At 38.6% G+C, this 17657-nt stretch overlaps 1 protein-coding gene across 2 annotated transcripts in view; it reads left to right on the forward strand.

Moving 5' to 3' along the window:
- The window catches only part of SLC9A7 (solute carrier family 9 member A7), a 70478-nt gene that overhangs the window by 26716 nt on the left and 26105 nt on the right, over window positions 1-17657 (forward strand). For both annotated transcript variants that reach the window (XM_062487847.1, XM_062487848.1), the window contains exons 2-11: window positions 5307-5506; window positions 6846-6923; window positions 7585-7661; window positions 8309-8421; window positions 9760-9865; window positions 10152-10293; window positions 13669-13774; window positions 14107-14195; window positions 14308-14421; window positions 16754-16865. In XM_062487847.1, the coding sequence (XP_062343831.1) occupies window positions 5307-5506; window positions 6846-6923; window positions 7585-7661; window positions 8309-8421; window positions 9760-9865; window positions 10152-10293; window positions 13669-13774; window positions 14107-14195; window positions 14308-14421; window positions 16754-16865 (1137 nt within the window). The remainder of the gene's footprint in view (window positions 1-5306; window positions 5507-6845; window positions 6924-7584; window positions 7662-8308; window positions 8422-9759; window positions 9866-10151; window positions 10294-13668; window positions 13775-14106; window positions 14196-14307; window positions 14422-16753; window positions 16866-17657) is intronic.

Here is a 17657-nt window from a genome sequence, read left to right on the forward strand (position 1 = left end):
GGTGTCCAGGTTCATAAAATGTGCTATTCTGCCTCTGTGTGGGCTGCACTAAGGGATGACAAACTCTGCCAAGTCATGACTGGCTCTCACCACTGACAGTGTTGCCCAGCTTCACAAACCTACTGGTGGTTTGCTGCAGTGTCTCTTCCAAAATATACTACTGTTGCATTAAAATAAAAAAGAGAGAAGTACTAGTAACAAGTACTTTGTCATGTATCACAGTACCTGCTTTCCTGTCCTTATGTGGAGTTATTATTAGCTGAATATCTCCTGGTCACCCCTTTTGCCTGGGTCAGTTTTGATAGGGTCAGTTGAGGCCCAAGGCAGATGGCAAGTCAGGGTGGACTGAGGCAGTAAAAACAGCCCCTTCCTAATCTGCTGGATCTTTTTGGCTTTTATGAGATTCATTGCTATTTCTTTTGCTCTTAGTTACTGAGTTAGGAGTGCAGTCTGTCATTTAAACAAAATACAAACTCAACTCTGAAGCAATAGAAAATGCCAGGACTTGATCCAGAAAGCAATTAAGGTGACTTTAAAAAAATTTTTGCAGTATGAAATATCTGTCTGAGGGGTCCAAGTGTTTATGGGAAGGGCTTTGGGAGGTAGCCTTGTCCAGCCCTTTGCTCACAGCAGGCCCCCACAGCTTGGATTGCTCTCAGCCATACTCAAGTGGGTTTTGGCTATATGCAAGGAAGGAGATTATGCAGCCTTTTTGACAGCCTGTTCTGGTGCTTAGCCACTTCATTGTTTTAAAAACCAAACCTTGCCTAATTTTTTCTACCTGCATTGCAATAAGTTTGCTGCCCCTAGTCTTAATCACTTTCTAGAAGATTCTTCCCACTCTTCCCAGTCTCCCCAGAGAGTGGCTGCAAACAGCAGTAAAATCTCTACCAAGTCTCCCTCAGTTTGAAGGTTGGAAGGGAAGGACCCTCAGTTTTCAGACCTGGCTCTTCACCAGAAGTGCAGGAAAGAAAGTGTATCTAAACAGGTTTGAGCTGACGGATTGATGCACTCCACTGATTCACAGATCAAGTTGAATTCACTGATCAAACTGTGTGATGTGAAGTGTGAATGCCTCTGGTTCCTGCAGTCAGCTGCCAGCTGGCACTCCCTGAAACCTCAGGGGTGCTTCAGCACAGAGCTGGGCTGGAAATCTCAAAGACCATGGCTCTTTCCAGATAAAGGTACTCATGTTTGTGTGTGTCTTTCTGAATTTGTGTTCTCGCTTCAGTGACTTCTGTACTCAAACAAAACCTGAAGTAACGATGACATTTTAAATGGTGTATTGTTAGATTGGTGTTGACCAACCCAGCTGCATCAAAGGAGGTTTAGGTTGGATATTAGGATTATTTTTTTCACTGAAAGAGTGGTCAAGGATTGGAATTACCCAGGAAGGTGGATGAGTAACCATCCCTGGAGGTGTTTAAAAGATGTGTAGGTGTGGCACTTTGAAACATGGTTTAGTGGTGGACTTGGCAGTGCCAGGTTACCAGCTGAACTCAGTGATCTTAGGTATTTTCCAACTGAAATGATTCTATGACTGTGCCTGAAATCTAATATTTTTCATTATCAATAGTGGTTTGTTTCAGAAGGGACAAAATATTCCCAGGTTTTAACGCTTAATTTCTAGTAATATGTTCTTTGTGAAAAACCTGCATGATCAACACTGTACAGGAAAGCTGCCAGCATAAGTGTCCTCTCTCTAAAATTGAGAATGCAAGTCATGCACACAGGTTATTAAGTATTAGTTTTTGAGATAATCCTTTATAAGTCTCTTTGAGCAATGATGTAAATTTGCCATTGCAATATCTAACACAACCCAAAACTTTGAAAGTAAGGCCCTGCTCAAAATTTGAAGTATTTTTATACATTTATAGCTTTTTTTCTCTCTTCTGGCAGTCTTGCAATAAAAAGCAGTGCTGAATTTAGTTGACCTAGAGGTTCTCTTTTTGAAGAGGTAGACTGTTCTTAAGCAGTCAGAAAAATATTTGCTTTTGTTTCAGTAACGCCTTGGGTAGGAGTAACACAGAGTTTACGTACTGATTCTTCTGTGTCTGTTCCTAGGTTCCTGCAGCCATTCCTTGCTTCCAAATAAACAACAGAACTATATTGAATTTATGCTTAGCAGCCTATAAGTAAGTCTTAGTCTAGGCTTGTCCATTGAAAAAATCCAGGTATCTCTCTTTCTATTCTACTTTTTTCCTCCAGCTGCAACTCTGATGTTTCAGAAATGGTTGAAATCAAGTGTTCAGAGAGAATTGCAGAGGATGCCCTGTTCTTCTGTATAACACCTAATGGCAGATAGCTTAGAAGAGTATTCTTCCTGAGGCTATATATCAGGCAGTTTCTTCTGAAAAGCATTTGGGGTTTTAGTTTTTTTGTGATCTTGGCAGGCTGGCTGAGCTGTCTGAGCTTTGTTAATGTCATTTTATCAAGTAAGATGGGATGTAGGAATCGGATAACAAGTCCAGTAAATTTTTAGTGTGTAAAAGATGTGATATCCGTTGGAAAATGAAAAATTCTTCCATGTAGTTTTCTGTGAGGACTTTAAATGTTTTTAGGAAAAGCACTAATGACTTCTGTCAAATGTTTGCTTTAATGTTTCACTTTAATGTTCAAAATCTGTTGGTTTGGACTATATTTTATGTATGTATATATGTGTATATATATATATGCATGTATTTGTATATATATATATGTATTTATGTATATCTTTATATATATATAAACTTTTATATATATGTATATACTTGTATATATATATGTATATATTTATATATATGTATATATATATATGTGCATATATTTTTTAATATATATATGTATATATATATGTGTAGCAGTATGCCTGTGCCTTTATAATGAGCTTTCCAATGGGAGCTTTCCATTCTTCTAATTCATCTTTTGAACTAACAAATGTCTAGTATTTTGCTAATGAAACTCGATGTGGAATTTGTGTGTCTTCCTTGGGCCCCTTTTGTTTTTATACATATTTCCTCTAATGACTGAGCTGTGGGTAGCTTCACCCACTTGACTGCTTCTGACAGCCTTTTGCATCAATGAAGACATCTGGTCCAAGTGCATCCTGCTGCAAGACAGCACCCTGACAGCAGAGAACACGTTCCCAAACTGCATGGTGCTCAGTCCAAAAAACTCCTCCATTGTGCTGTTTTATCAATAGGAGCTGTATGAAAATCCCCTGTAGCTGTGCTACTGAGCCATGGGAGAGTGAGGATATGGGATAGAATGTTTGACTTCAAATGCTAAGTACTAGTTATGAATATGATTGTCATATAACTGGTATATTTTTTATGGAGGAAAATGTACAAAGTGGATTATATCCAGTTATATAGTGCAATCACCTCCTGCTCTCAGGTTTTTCTTCCTAATGCCATAGTAATGGAGTTTCCCATCTGCTTTTGAAATGCATTCATCCAGGACAGTCTCTGACCCCAAGAAGCTACCAGTGTTCCCCTCTCTATCTCAGCTGAGCAATATAGAATTGGGTTTATGCCACAGCTATGTATAAACTCATCTGTACAGTTTTCTTTTTGCATTCTGATTTTCTACAGGATTTTTGGCTGATGCAGGTTAGATCAATTTTTACCACAGTCAGTCTTCCTGATGCATTCTGTGAGCATAGTTCTTCCTAGCTGTGAGTAGGGTGAGAGCAGCAGAAAGCTTAGGCTGCTTTCCTGGCTGGGTTGGTGAAGGTGTCTGTAGCCATAACTGGTAGTGCAGGTGGCTTGGAGGTGACTGGCTGTAACCTGTCCCTTTGTGCAGAGCTGTGTTTCTGCCTCATCCATCATATATAGCTGTAAAATGCTCTGGTGTTAGGAGATGCTTCTATAAATCTGTGTATTTAAAGTGTTAGCACTTGAAATTTCTGTAAGTAGATTTATCTTGCCTAGGGGTCTCTTCCTATGCTCTCTGAGTACATGCTTCCCCTTTCTAAATAAAATGTATCTTAATATTCCAGTTACTTTGGAATGATCATGTTGCTGCTCTGCTCTTAGAAAAGGAAAGCTGGAGATGAGCCTCCCACTAGTGTCACATCTGCTACCTGCTGTATCCTCTTGCATTAAAACAGTTTTGTCACTAGGGACTTCAGGAGAATGAAGTGTGCTCCTTTGGTTGGCTTTTTTGGGGCACAGTTTGGTTACTCTTTGCATTATGTCATAACAATAAGTCTATTTTTTTTTTTAATGTGGTAGACTTTGTTTTGTTGTTTGTTTGCTTGTTTTACCTCATTTATTTTTTGGTTGTTACCAGCCAGTTTCATTTACTATCTGGGGAAACTATGGATGCAGAGGGAGGGTCACAGGGAGCAAACCTAATATTGACTACTAACTTGTCAACAAAAGCATCAAACATCCATCTTCATCTTGCAGGATTAAATTACAGCTCATCCTAAGGCAATAGGGGAGCCTTTAGTAAGAAGGTAGCAATTTGTTTACTTACCATATCAAAACCACTTTGACTACTCTTATATGTTCTCTTTGCAGATGTTCTTTTCTTAGTACATTGGAACAGGGATGGCCCTCTGTTAGAACTTAGTGCTTCTGCAGCCCCCTGGCATTAAGTTACAAATTATTTTTGTCACTCTCTCATGCATTTGTTATTGATAGTTTCCTAACTGGATTTTCTCTGCTGCCTAAGTAATTTATCCTATATTCTTGAATCCTAGATCTCTTACGATTGCTCATTTACACCTTATTTTATTTTTGTTTATATGAAATGTGGAAAATGCTTGGAAATGGCATGTAGGAGCTTCTTTGTGCATGTCATCTGTCTTTTAGTTTTAAATTTTGTGGAGTACACAGAATACTGTGCAACAGGTACTATTTACTTGCCTGGAATTGTAAAACAAAAACCTGCATCCTTGCCACAGCCATAAAATAATACGGCGAACATCACCATAAGGTCACATGTTTCCAGCAGTCGTTTTCTGGCAATAGTGTGTTTGCTCCATTCTGTCCAAAGGCAGGTGAAATGTATGTGATGTGTCCCAGTGTTTGGCCTCTCATGTGACTGGGGCTTTGCACTTTTGAGGGTGAGGAAGATGAAAACTGAAATGGAACATTTTGTTTGTTGCTTCAGTCAGGTACTGATTTGAGATTTATTGGTAATTTTGATGTGTTCAGGGCCTCTCTTCTCTGCAGAGAACTGATAGTAACAATTCACTTTAACATGTTTATGATGCCCATATGCTTTTAAGCTCATGCAGCATCCCTTAGATGAGGTTTGAAACTCATGAAAGTGCCGGAGTAGCAAATCAGCCTAATGGATTTTTACCTCTCTTCTAGGACTCATAGTTGGGGTGATCTTGAGATACGGGACTCCCTCCACCAGTGGCCATGACAAACCATTCAGCTGCTCACAGGAGGACAGGCCCTTCACCACCCTGCTGGTCAACGTCAGTGGCAAGTTCTTTGAGTATACCCTCAAAGGGGAAATAAGCCCTGGCAAGATACACAACGTGGAGCAAAATGACATGTTGAGAAAGGTGAGGCTACACCATTTTGCATGGCTAAGTGTTTCTCCTTCATCTGTGCTGCCCTCCCTCCTCCCCCCTCCATCCCATTTGAACCTTAGGTAGTGTCAAGTGTCAGTGTACCTGATAGTAACAGCACTTTAATGTTTAATTAATTCAAAAGCACCTTCTGTATTATATCACTGCTGGAGAAACTGTGCTCTGTTACATGTATGTAGTGTTTTCCTAAAGGCCTTGGTTTGAAGATTTAATGGACATTTCTAACATCTGTAGAATTCACAGAGACCAGCTGAACAAAAAAAAAAAACAAAACCCTTGTGCTGCCTTGTATAAATGCAATATAAGGAAAAATCATAATTTCTTAGTGAAAAGTGATTTTTCCTTGTTACTGTGGGGTTTTTTTGTTGTTGTTGGTTTTTTTTTTCCCTAGGGTCTTAAAATCTGTTTGTGGTCAGGAAATAGTGCTTGCATTCTATAAACCACCAAATGAGGCAGTCTGGTGTTGGAAGTGAAATTCACCTATCAGCAGTTATTCAGATGTATTATTTGCCTTTTTATTCAGTGTCAGAAACTAATCACCTTTTGTGTGTATCAAAGCTAGACTTGGAAGCATAGGGTTGTGATCTAAAAGGACTTCTTTCTGCAGATTATGAATAGAGATCAGCTGTCTGTGTGTATCTGTCTGCTGTAGGTATCTCAAGTTACCTGAAATGAGTCCTCCTCTGGGAGAGCACAGTTATGGTGTTTGTCTTCCAGCCTGTGCTTAGGCAGTGGGAAAAGAGAGCCTAGCTAGTCTCATATGTGTGAAGGTCTTCTGTTTTGAATTTAACTGTTACATTTTTTTTGTTCTTTAGTGTAGTGTAGTCCTTCATGGATATCTGGAACTCCTACTGAAATACATGGAAGCGGTATATGATCCAAATTTCTGAAAACCAGTCTTGTATCTGACTTGATTGGCTTACAGTAACTGTTCAGTGGCTTAACTTGCACCAAAAAGCAAGCTAAAATAACATTTCATCTGCAGCTATACCAATATCAGGTATCACAACAGAAGGGATCTTCTCCAGCATAATTTCTACTAGAAATTTTAATTTAAAATAGGGTACTGTGTTTGGGACTGCCACCAGATCACAACTAACCAGTGTAATGCCTATTCTTTCTAGACACTGTTTACCAACAAGAGCTGCAGCTTTTTGCTGCTATGTACAAATAGAGCTGGCCAATGTTTTAGAGGCTCAAGTTATCTATTTCAATAACCAAAATTAGTGGTTGTCAGAAAATGAATGAGGAAAAAGTCCTAACAATTTGTATATGTCTGTTTCTAATTGAAATTTCATATTTTATTTTTTAGGTAACATTTGATCCAGAAGTTTTTTTCAACATTCTATTGCCTCCTATTATTTTTCATGCTGGTTATAGCCTGAAGAAAGTAAGTGCAATAACTTCTTAGGGGAATAGACCCTTTTTGAAAATGTGAGATTACCGATTTGTTCAGGACTATAGTCTCCTTTCAGGCATTTACTTACAGTAAGAAAAAAATCTCATTTCCTCCAGAGATGTTTAGGTAATTTTGATTTAAGAGAAAATACATGTATTTTTGAATATAAATGTATTAAACTCTATTTAATTTTGCTGATTTGTTTTCCTTTGAACTTAGACATTAATGTCAGTTTGATTTAAAGTAAAAGATGTTTTGTTATGAATTGTTTTGGTCCTTCTCAAATGGCCAAAATGCAGTAAATTATGCTGAGAAGCAGACCTAACCTTGAACCCCAGTGGAGATGTGCCAGACCCTTAATGGCACAAGTGCTAAGATTCTGATCTTGCTTGAAGACACCATGAATTGGTGCTGGTTTCTGTCAATAAGCTATCTGTCAGTAAACTACATGTAGGATCTAATGCATAGCACAGATCTGGCTTATTCAATTTATTGAAGTTGGATTGAATTTACATAGCAGTAATTGAAATATTTCTCTGAAATAGAGGTCTGTTTCTGTGTATTGATGCAAGTGAAGTAGTGTGCTACATGGCTTTGAATGGGCAACATAACTTTTCTAAAGTAAGTAAATAAACTTCTTTTTCCTGTGCAGAGGCACTTTTTCAGGAATTTGGGGTCCATTTTGGCTTACGCCTTTTTAGGAACAGCAGTATCTTGTTTTATTATTGGGTAAGTGCACGCTGATATCAGTTCCTCTCTACACTGAAGTTTAAGCTGCTAAACCACACTCTCCCTCTTTGCCTGCATGTATATATTTTATCTGTGTATATACATACACATTTAGTTTAAGATAGCTGGTCATGTCGGTTTGCTTGTCTACAGTCTCTTATGCTGCTCATATTTCTCTGTGTTGTACATGGATATTCTGAGTAACAGGAATCCTCAATTGTCTTGTGACCTTGGCTTGTCTCTCAAAGAATTTCACTAGAGAAATAATCTATTATTCTAGACTATCCTTACCTCAGAGCTTTTGGCCTATGGATTGTATCGGGAGAAATAATTCCGAGGGGAATTTTGAGCAGGGAAAATTTGGTGGAAAATGGAAGAAACATGTAGACTCTGTTCTAATTGTGTGAAGATTTCAGACTTTGCTTACTGGTTTTATATGATGTCTTCTGGATAATATATTGCTTGATTTGCTTCATAAGGAAAAGAAGAAGGTTCACTTTGAGAGCTTTGTGCTATTCTGTGGCAGTGTCCCACTGACCTGTAGCATAAACAAGCCTGATGCTTTTATGCTGCTCATGCTTTTCCTTGGCCTGTCTGAAATGCACCAGCTTGTTTGACTTTGAATGTTTTATCTTCTTTCTCTTCAGGAATCTCATGTATGGGGTTGTGAAACTAATGAAGCTGGTGGGTCAGCTGTCTGATAAATTCTATTATACAGACTGCCTCCTCTTTGGAGCGATAATATCTGCCACTGATCCAGGTAGCTTGATGAACATTTTTTAATAACCTTACAAAATAACCCTATTGTTAGGATTTTCAGCAGCATATTATCAGGACTCTATTTTCAGTTATGTCATATTAGTTTCTCTGAACCTCTTCTCTGAAGTACAGGCAAATTCTGAGCATTTTGAAAGCTGTTCTCTGCTTATTTGTGACTGAACTGGTATATTGTATATGTATACTGGTATATGTGACATAATGGTGTATTTGGGAAAAAGCCTAACTCTCCTGCTCAAATACTTAAATGTGTTTTTTGTTTAGTGATTTCTTGTTAAGTGTGCGTCAAGTTTAAGACTCCAAATAGATGAAATTATTGTATTTTCTGGATAGCAAGACTTCATCCTTCAGTTACATTGCTTGGGGATGGGTAATTTAAGAGCAATATTTGAAGCTTTTAGGTTCTTTAGGTGGGGGATTTTCTTTTCCTCTTTCAAATAAACTTCACGTTTTACAAGGCAGAAGAATGCTTTTCTGGCCACGTAATTTCAGCTTTTGCCCAAATAATGTAGGCATCCTTCTGAGTCAAGCAGGCTCACATTGAAGTCTCCGCTTGACAGATCAGTTTGTAGGGCTGGCAAAGGTCAGGGGCCAGGGTGGGGAGTGCTGAAGTATGAAGCTTGACTTTTAAAGCTGTTTATTTGAGGTGCTTAGTGGTGATTAGTGTGAAAATGGGAAGTAGCTCCTGTGATTGAGCTGAGCTCTGAACAGCTGGTGGTTGCATACAATTTATGCAAAAAAATCACTGTGTGATTATTGAAGTGCATATTTGGGAACATCTTTAAGATCATGGCCTTTCATCTCAGAATTTTCTTGAAAGAATTATTATAAATATTTAGCATTCTTGTCCTTTTTAAATTATGTGGAAATTCACTCCTGTGGCATAGTGCATACTTAGGGGAACACTTTGGATTATTTGTACTTTTTTATGATGGCTGAAATAATAAACCTATATCAACAATCCATACAGTTTTTAAAAGCAAGAAGGGCTGCCCAACATTTTACTTACTGTCTTATGTGAAACATGTTCTAAAATAATATCTGGGCTTTGGCAGAAGGGCTTTGTCTGCTCCATGCCTCTTAATCATGGGGGCCTTGCTAAGAACATTGTGCAGATGGGGAGGAAAAAAGAGTCACTTTGTAATGGAGCTAAAACTGATGGGGCAATTGCTTACTTGTAGGTAAATACGACTATGGTTTCCCATTTTAGTTTTGATCCTGTACTTCAATTCCTGGATTTTGTTGCTTTAGCCAAACTGGAAAGTCTGCTGCACAGCTCATGCAGTCATTCCAGTGTTGTTTTCTTCTTTCCTTTCTGTAGTTACCGTGCTAGCAATATTTAATGAGCTGCATGCTGATGTTGATCTCTATGCCCTTCTGTTTGGAGAGAGCGTGTTGAATGATGCTGTTGCCATTGTATTATCCTCGTAAGTAACTGTGAATTTCTACTCTGAAATGGCTAAATTGCTTTTGGCATTTGTCTAAAATAAATGTTTTTTTTCTGAGAAACATTCTTTTAAATTTAAATAGATTGCCTTTAACTGGGCTGATAACCATTGCAAACATTTGCCAAGGTCCCTAATGCAAACATAGGCCAGAATGACACATATACCTTCAGCATGGGATTGCCTCCCTGTAGCTGAGGTGGGATTGCTAAAGAAAAACTCTTTTCTGATGCCACTTTTAACTTGTAATTGTGTTCTCTCTTTCTAGATCTATAGTTGCCTACCAGCCAACAGGTGAAAATACCCATGCTTTTGATGCTGCAGCATTTTTCAAGTCCGTTGGTGTTTTCCTGGGAATATTCAGTGGTTCTTTCATGATGGGAGCAGTGACAGGGGTTGTGACAGCTCTGATATCCTTTTCATGTTTGGTTATTCCAGCTGAGATGGCACATGTGGGTATTATCAGGACTTTCCTGTTTCCTATTATAGCAGAATTGACTCTAGCTTGTTTAATTCTGAGCGTAAAGATGTGATAAGTGCTCATGTGACTTCTTTCCTACAGAAAGACATTATAGGTACCCACCAATTTCCATTATAGGTATCCTTTCCAATGAAATTGAGGCCATAGTAGAAGTTTTAGTGATGTTGCTGCAACAAAACAAGTGAGGGCCTTAATATTAATAGTGTTTAGTTTCACATCCTAATTAGCTAATTAGTTTAGTTAGCACATCCTAATAGTGTTTAGTTTCTTTTTATGGAGTTAGAAAACCTAGTTTTTATTATTAGTCTTGAAAGACATCTCCTATGATAAATGGTATTTGATACTGTGTTTAGCAAAATCTCTTCTTTCTGATCCCCACAGCATTCTTCGAGTCTTGCATTTAGACTTTTTTGCCAGAAATCTGATGTCATACATCTTGGATAAGATTGTATCTCTATGAGAGTTTAACATAATAACATGGTTTGTCTTGCATGATCTGTTCTGTTCTCTTGATGCTTGTTGCTGCTATTTGGTTAGACCTCTGAGATGCTTAGCAAACAATTTGTGTGGGTTTTGTTTTAGGCTCAGGCAGTTGATCTTCAGCCTGCCCTGCTCCAGTTGTCACGATACATCTTCAGGAACAAAATTAAGTCTTTGCTTTCTTACTGGGTGGAATAACCAATATCTATACATATCCCAGGCTGCTCTGATGTGCCTAGGCTTCTGAACATTGACCTGAAAGGGGAAAAATGCAATGTTTTGTGCAATGAACATGAACCTGTGACTCTGAAGCAGTAATGTCTGAACTGTATCTCATATACACACTGTGCAGATTTTCCTGACATGTCTGCATAATGGAAACCCTTTAAGTGTAATGGGGAAGATGTGCTGTTGATGCTTTAATGTTCAATCTCAGTTACACTGGTCTGCAATCAGTGTGACCCAGAACCACAATTCTTCCTCTTCCTTTTAGGCTACCAGCCATCCATAGCTCTCACTGCTCAAATGCAGTTGTTGTGGGTTTTGGCTTGCTGGTTGGTTACTAATTAAGGCTGAAATGCATTCAGATCCACTTTGTAAAATTATGCTTCTGAAGCAGCAACCAATCCTTGCTTTTTCTAATGGTTGTGCTCAGGAAGGTGATGTGAGGCTGTTCAGAACAAAGCCTCTGTGGTGGCAATTTGTGTGTGTTGTGGGGGTGGTTTTTTTTCCTTCTGTTTTGGCTTTGTTTTATTCTTTTTTTGTTGTTGTTTAATTATATGATGATTTTCTTTTGGAAACATTCTTAATGTCATGCAATTCTGCAGAAGCAAACAAAATTTGCATTTTACTATTCATAGCTGATTAGAACCCATAAATTATGGATCAGGTTAATATTCCTATAATGTGAAGTACCTATGCCTCTCTATGGGGTTTCATGCAGTCATGCACTGTCCTTTGAGAATAGATAGAATACTTGACTTCCAAATGATGCAGATAATATACAAGGACTTACTCTGGCTTTCAGTAAGCTGTCTTTGATTTAAAAAAAAATAGTTAAATTATAGTACCACATTGTATATTTTTACTAAATTGTAGCATCTGGCTGGTTGAAAATATATGAAATACAAGGCCATTCTAATGAAGAAAAGAGTTAAGAAAAAATAAATAATAACTTAGTTTCAGTTAACGTTTCAATTTGATCAATTATATGAAAACATAAAATGACTTTGTTTTCTCTCACCATGATCTTCCTCCAAAATGATGAGCACAGGTTTTTATTTCAGATTTAATGAAATATCTTGGAATGGTTACTTACAATAACAGCAAGGGGAATAAGCAGTTCAATTCACAAAACTGCCAGAAAAGACTGGAAATAACGAACTGGTTCTGACAAGGTCCCTTGCCTAACTTTAGGGGAACAAGGTTCAACCTCTTCCTCTCCCTTGGAGTGACTGTGGCTATCCACTTTCCTTAGGCATCCATGAATGTCCCTTGGGCCAGACACTGGGATTTTCTGAGTACTCTGTGGGGAAATGGGTTCAAATTTTTGTTGTGGTGGGTGTTGGTACTTCAGAAGCTTGATGTTAGAAAATATATCTGTTTGGGGGAAGTGGTGGGGAGGAATTCAGCTGAGCTCAAAAGTTTTAGAGGTGTTTTCTGTGCAGAATTAAAGGTATGCTGCATTTTATATTTGGTGTAATACCAATGTGGATGGATTTATTTTTTTAAAATAATGCTCTGGGCTTTGTTTTGAGGGCAACCTTCTGACAAAGTAAGGTCATAGCTGAAGGTGTGTCTGGACTGTGTTTGCCTTAGTCCAAGTCAGCAGAGAATGTCAGCAAGAAGTAGGTGTGAGTGGAGAGTTGGTACTGATTGTCTTCATATGAACTGTGCATAGCTGTTTGCACCTCAGATATGGTGTGCTGTTCAGTATTTACCTGCTGCCAGAGTAGTGCTTAGGAAAAAGAAACACCAAAAGGATTCTACATATAGGTGAACAACTTTTTTTTTTTTTTTTTTTGTCGTATATGAAGAGCTAAATTTAACACTATTGAAATCTGTTCTGTTTCTTCAGTAGCTGTATGAATTGTTAATTCAGTGTGTGCTTTGATGTTCCTCAGGTTTTGCTCTCCTCTGCAAGATTAACTTGCATTTCCTTTCCTTTTAAAAGCTGAGCTGCTCTGAGTTGGCTTTTTCTCTAAAACACATCAGCCCAAGGAGAGGAAAAACATTTTGTAGGCAGCAATTTTTTTGCATTAGAAGTACTGAAGTAGCCACACTTGCTGGAAAAGACTTATTAACAAATCTGGGAAGAAAAATTCTTGTAAATCTTCCTGATCTTAGGGTTGCTGTAGTCAAGAACAGCTCTGTAAATTAAATACTTTTGAATGCATTTTATGCTTTATTTGAAGGTGGAAGTGGGACTCGTAATTGAGGTTGGCAGGGGGAAGAGAACATCAGTTCCCCACCAATCCCCTGTGAATAGCCAAAGCACACACAGTCTAAAAGGAACTGCAGGTATATATACTTTCCTTGCCAGCAGTTCAAAGGGACCCATAGAATAAGATAATATTACCTCTAAGAGATGGAGCCACACTTTGTCATGGAAATACAACAAAAATATCCAAAACTGATTGTTGCGAGTTAAGTCTGAAGTTTGTCATGATATGTTGGAATTTGCATTTTTCAGCATTGAAAGTGTTTTGCTTTCCAACAAGCATGGGATGTTAGTACATAAAAGTGCACTAAAAGTGTTTTTCATAAATTCTGGGAGCAGAAAAACCAAAGGATTTCTTTTTGATCCCTTAACAAGTGACTTAACGTGACAAAGTTTACCAAGTTGCACTGCTTCCCCCTGCTGGAAACAGCTCTCTTCTTCTTGATGTCCTGGAGCACTTTCCTGCTTGCAGAAGCTTGTGGATTTACTGGTGAGTTTTTTGGATTCAAGCACATGGACACAGAAGTTCATTTCAGCAGCTATTTTCCCACTTTCTCACTAAAGATTTTCAATGAGAAATATGTTTATGCTTCAAGTTGGGTTGTTGGATTTTTTGCATTCTGTAAGCTGCAGCTTACTGTGTAACAGAGGCAATGGTTTGGTTCAGACAGCATCTCCCTAACCTGGTATCTCACCATTGCATGAAAGAGCCATAAAATCTCAAGGTTAAGAATGATATATAAACTAAATGGAGCTTGTGAAGGGAAAGTGTGGTGAACTGACAGTAAACTGGCTGATTTTTCCATGTGGCTCTGTTCACAGGTGTGGTGGCTGTTCTCTTCTGTGGAATTACCCAGGCACATTATACATACAATAACTTGTCTGTTGAATCAAGAAGTCGCACTAAGCAGGCAAGGATGTCTTTTACCTATTTTACAGTGCATTGTTGTAGTAGTCCATGTACTTTTATTTTTATAGCATCTTTTTTACTTGGCCTTTAACATGTGATGGTTTTCTCTCTAGCTCTTTGAGGTGTTGCACTTCCTGGCTGAGAACTTCATATTTTCTTATATGGGCTTGGCACTGTTTACTTTCCAGAAGCACATATTCAGCCCAGTTTTTATTATTGGAGCTTTTGTATCCTTTTTCACACTGTATGAGTTTTCTCTACTGTCTTATGTGCTCAAGAATTTGTGATATCTGTTGGCTTTACGAAACAGAGAATGGTGGCTGGCCTAAGTTTCCCTAATGTCTTGCGGGCACAATATTTTTTGAGAAAAATCTTTGGTAACATCTTACATCAAAGCCCAAAGGACTTTGTGCTGCACAGTTCTTGGCTCTGTACCTGAATGTTAGAAGTCATATAATTTCACTGGATAAATGAATGAATACACTTTACCGTGTGCTTTGGCCATTGACAGCCAACACTGCTTGTGTTGTTCTTGTATTTGAACTTTGGAGACCTAGGAAAGGATTCATTTTTCTTTCCCGTTCCAGTGGGCCCTTGAGAAAGTAAGGGGCAAAGTTCAAATGCATAAAAAGGAATGTGGGTGAGTAGATCATCTCTGAGCAATGTCCTAGAGGTCAGCATCACAGGGAATGGGAGGAGAAAGGAAGGGGTGCAGACTATGTCATGAAGGATACACAATTAGGGGTTCTGCTATTGTCTCTGGTACCTGACTCTCAAATTCCCCAGAACTGAACACTTCGTACTAGTCACACTCATGTAAGCTCTGCATCCTGCCTCTGTTGAAATGGATTGTGTGACTCTCTCACTACATTCCTGGCTGTTTGAAAATTCAGCAGAACTATAAGTATGCATGAAGAAATGGGAACTGTCCAGTCTTCATTTCCCTTTGCCCGCTGTAGGAGTAGGGCTATTGGCAATGGAGGTAAAACCCTGTAAAAGAACTTATAAAGACAGCCATGTATGAGATGTATTTATTTTCTTTCTACTGTTTTCTGTACTACTTCTCAGGATTTCACATTTGTCTTTATTTTCCTTTGGCCATTTACTCTTTTTCTGGAACAGTAATAAATTTTCTCCTGTGCCATCTCGCATCCACTTTTCTGACCTAAGAAATGCTCCAGAGCCCTGCAGACATTGGATAAAGATATGAACAGAATAGTTACATTTGGTATACTAAGCAGTGCAATTTTTCATGCTTAGTGTGGCCTTCCATCTTCTCTCAAGTTGTGCTGTCTGCCCTAGGTTTGTTTTCAGAAGTTGTTTCTCTACATACTTGCCTTTTAATATATTTTCCACATCTTTTTCTACCACTGCACTTAACCTCTGTTGCCTCTTGCTTGTTTTTCTACCTTTGTGAGGAGGGCAACTACTACTAGCACCAATGTTTTACTCAACATCTGTGGTCCCCAATGAGTTCACAACTTACAGGGGTGAAATGTAGAGACACAACCAGTTGTTGAAAGTGAAAGGCTGGCCTGTAAAGGCAGAGCTAGAGCCTCAGCATCTTTGGCAAAATCTTAGCTATTATTCCTACATACATTAGTCTTGATGGCTTCTGATGTCTGATTTCTGCAGCCCTCAAATGGACTGGTATAGAAGTTGCTTGGAATGGTTATGTGAGGGTTATTGTACAAAGTATTATTCAAAATCTGATTTTCCTAGAGATATTCCCTGCTGACAGGATTGCTTTACTTTAGCTATGGCAACAACCCAGCAGTGTCTAGAGCTCATATATTTTCTTTATTTCTTTTCCATGGGAGATGTATTATTCTTCTAATGTTCCCATCCCAGCAGCAAATGATCAGTGTTTGTTTGGCTTCTGGCTGTTTTGGCATTTTATAGGATTTCAGCCCACCACTCTATTTTTTCCCAAAGAATTCCTTATATAGTGGAGAGTGTCTTCAGCTTTCTGCTTCTTCACTGGAACCACTGGATGTTTTGCACCACAATGGGGGTGCTTACCACCTACTGTCATGAATTTCTGCAACATTCTTTCACTGTTCTTTTTCAACTTCATTTCTAGTGCTGACAAATAGCTTTTGGATTTATATTCTTACTGGCTCTGCACTGGTAAGTGTTTGCTAGCCCATAGGAGATTTTGCCTCTGCAGGAGTCATAATGGGGTGGACACTTGCTGGTCTTAAGTTGATTTCTCCTATCTATACAAGGCTGCATTTCTGTTGTTCCGAAATTCAAAACTGAATTTTCAAAGTCAAGTCTTCATTTGTACAATTGGTCATTTTATTAAAAGGTATAATTTCACTGTGAATCTGAAAACTTAGTTATATTAGTTAAAATTTGCATTTTTTGCAATTACTTTTGAATGCACAAGTTGCATAAAATTGGGGAAAGTCTGCTTTAGATAGACAGCTATGGGGAAAAAGCTTGATATCATGACCTAAATCTCTCCATAAAACAAAAGCTTCATGTTAAAGCCAGGTACCAAAATGGTATACCTTAGGGGAAAAAAAAAAATCCTTAACCCTCAGCTGCAAACAGGTTGCAATCTTTTTGGGCAGAGCTGCACATATCTACCCCCTCTCCTTCTTGCTGAATTTGGGCAGAAGGCATAAGATCAGCTGGAGTTTTCAGCATATGATGATGTTTTCAGGTAAGAGCAAAAATTCTGGGCAATGCAAAAAACCTTAATTTTAACTCATAAGCAATCTACTTACTTTGCTACCTTATTTTTTATGATCCATGTTCATACATCCTAAAGGGAAGGCTTCCTGATTGTTGCAGCATGCCATCTTTCAGCCTTTACAGAAAGTGTGCCGTGTCTGGGGTGGGTGACATCTTGAAATGCTACCTGCTCACAGCAGGCACCACCTCAATGTTGGGAATAGAGCATTTCCATTTGAAGTGCTTGTGAAGCACATGGGAGAATTGGGATGTATCTCTTCCAAAAGGTTATTTCTAGCTGGGATGATGTTCACATTGTGCAAAAACAGATACCTGCTGAGAAAATCAAGGTGTATTTATGGGTGCCCTTTCCCACTTAGTTGGACAGATATTTGACTTAAATTGCCTTACAGTTTCTGTCACACAGATGGCTGTTTAAGTTTGTAATTTTCAAGCAAATTATATATTGTGTGCTTAAACATGTGTATCCTCAAGAAGTTCCAGGGAATCCTCTGTACACAGGAAGGTATAAAGAGGATAGAGCCAGGCTATATTCAGTGGTGCCCTTTGCCAGGCCCAGAGGTAATGGGCACAAACTGGAACACATAAACAATGGGAAACCTTTTTTACTATGTCCATGCATTGCACAAATTGTCCAGAGAGGTTGTGGCATCTCCATCCATGGAGATATTCAAAAGCCATCTGGATGTGGTCCTGTGCAACCCACTGCAGGTTGAACAGGGGTTGTTCAAACAGGGCAATTGCACCAGATGAACTCCAG

The sequence above is a fragment of the Cinclus cinclus genome, chromosome 2, assembly GCF_963662255.1.
Source record: "Cinclus cinclus chromosome 2, bCinCin1.1, whole genome shotgun sequence".
Taxonomy (NCBI): Eukaryota; Metazoa; Chordata; class Aves; order Passeriformes; family Cinclidae; genus Cinclus; species Cinclus cinclus.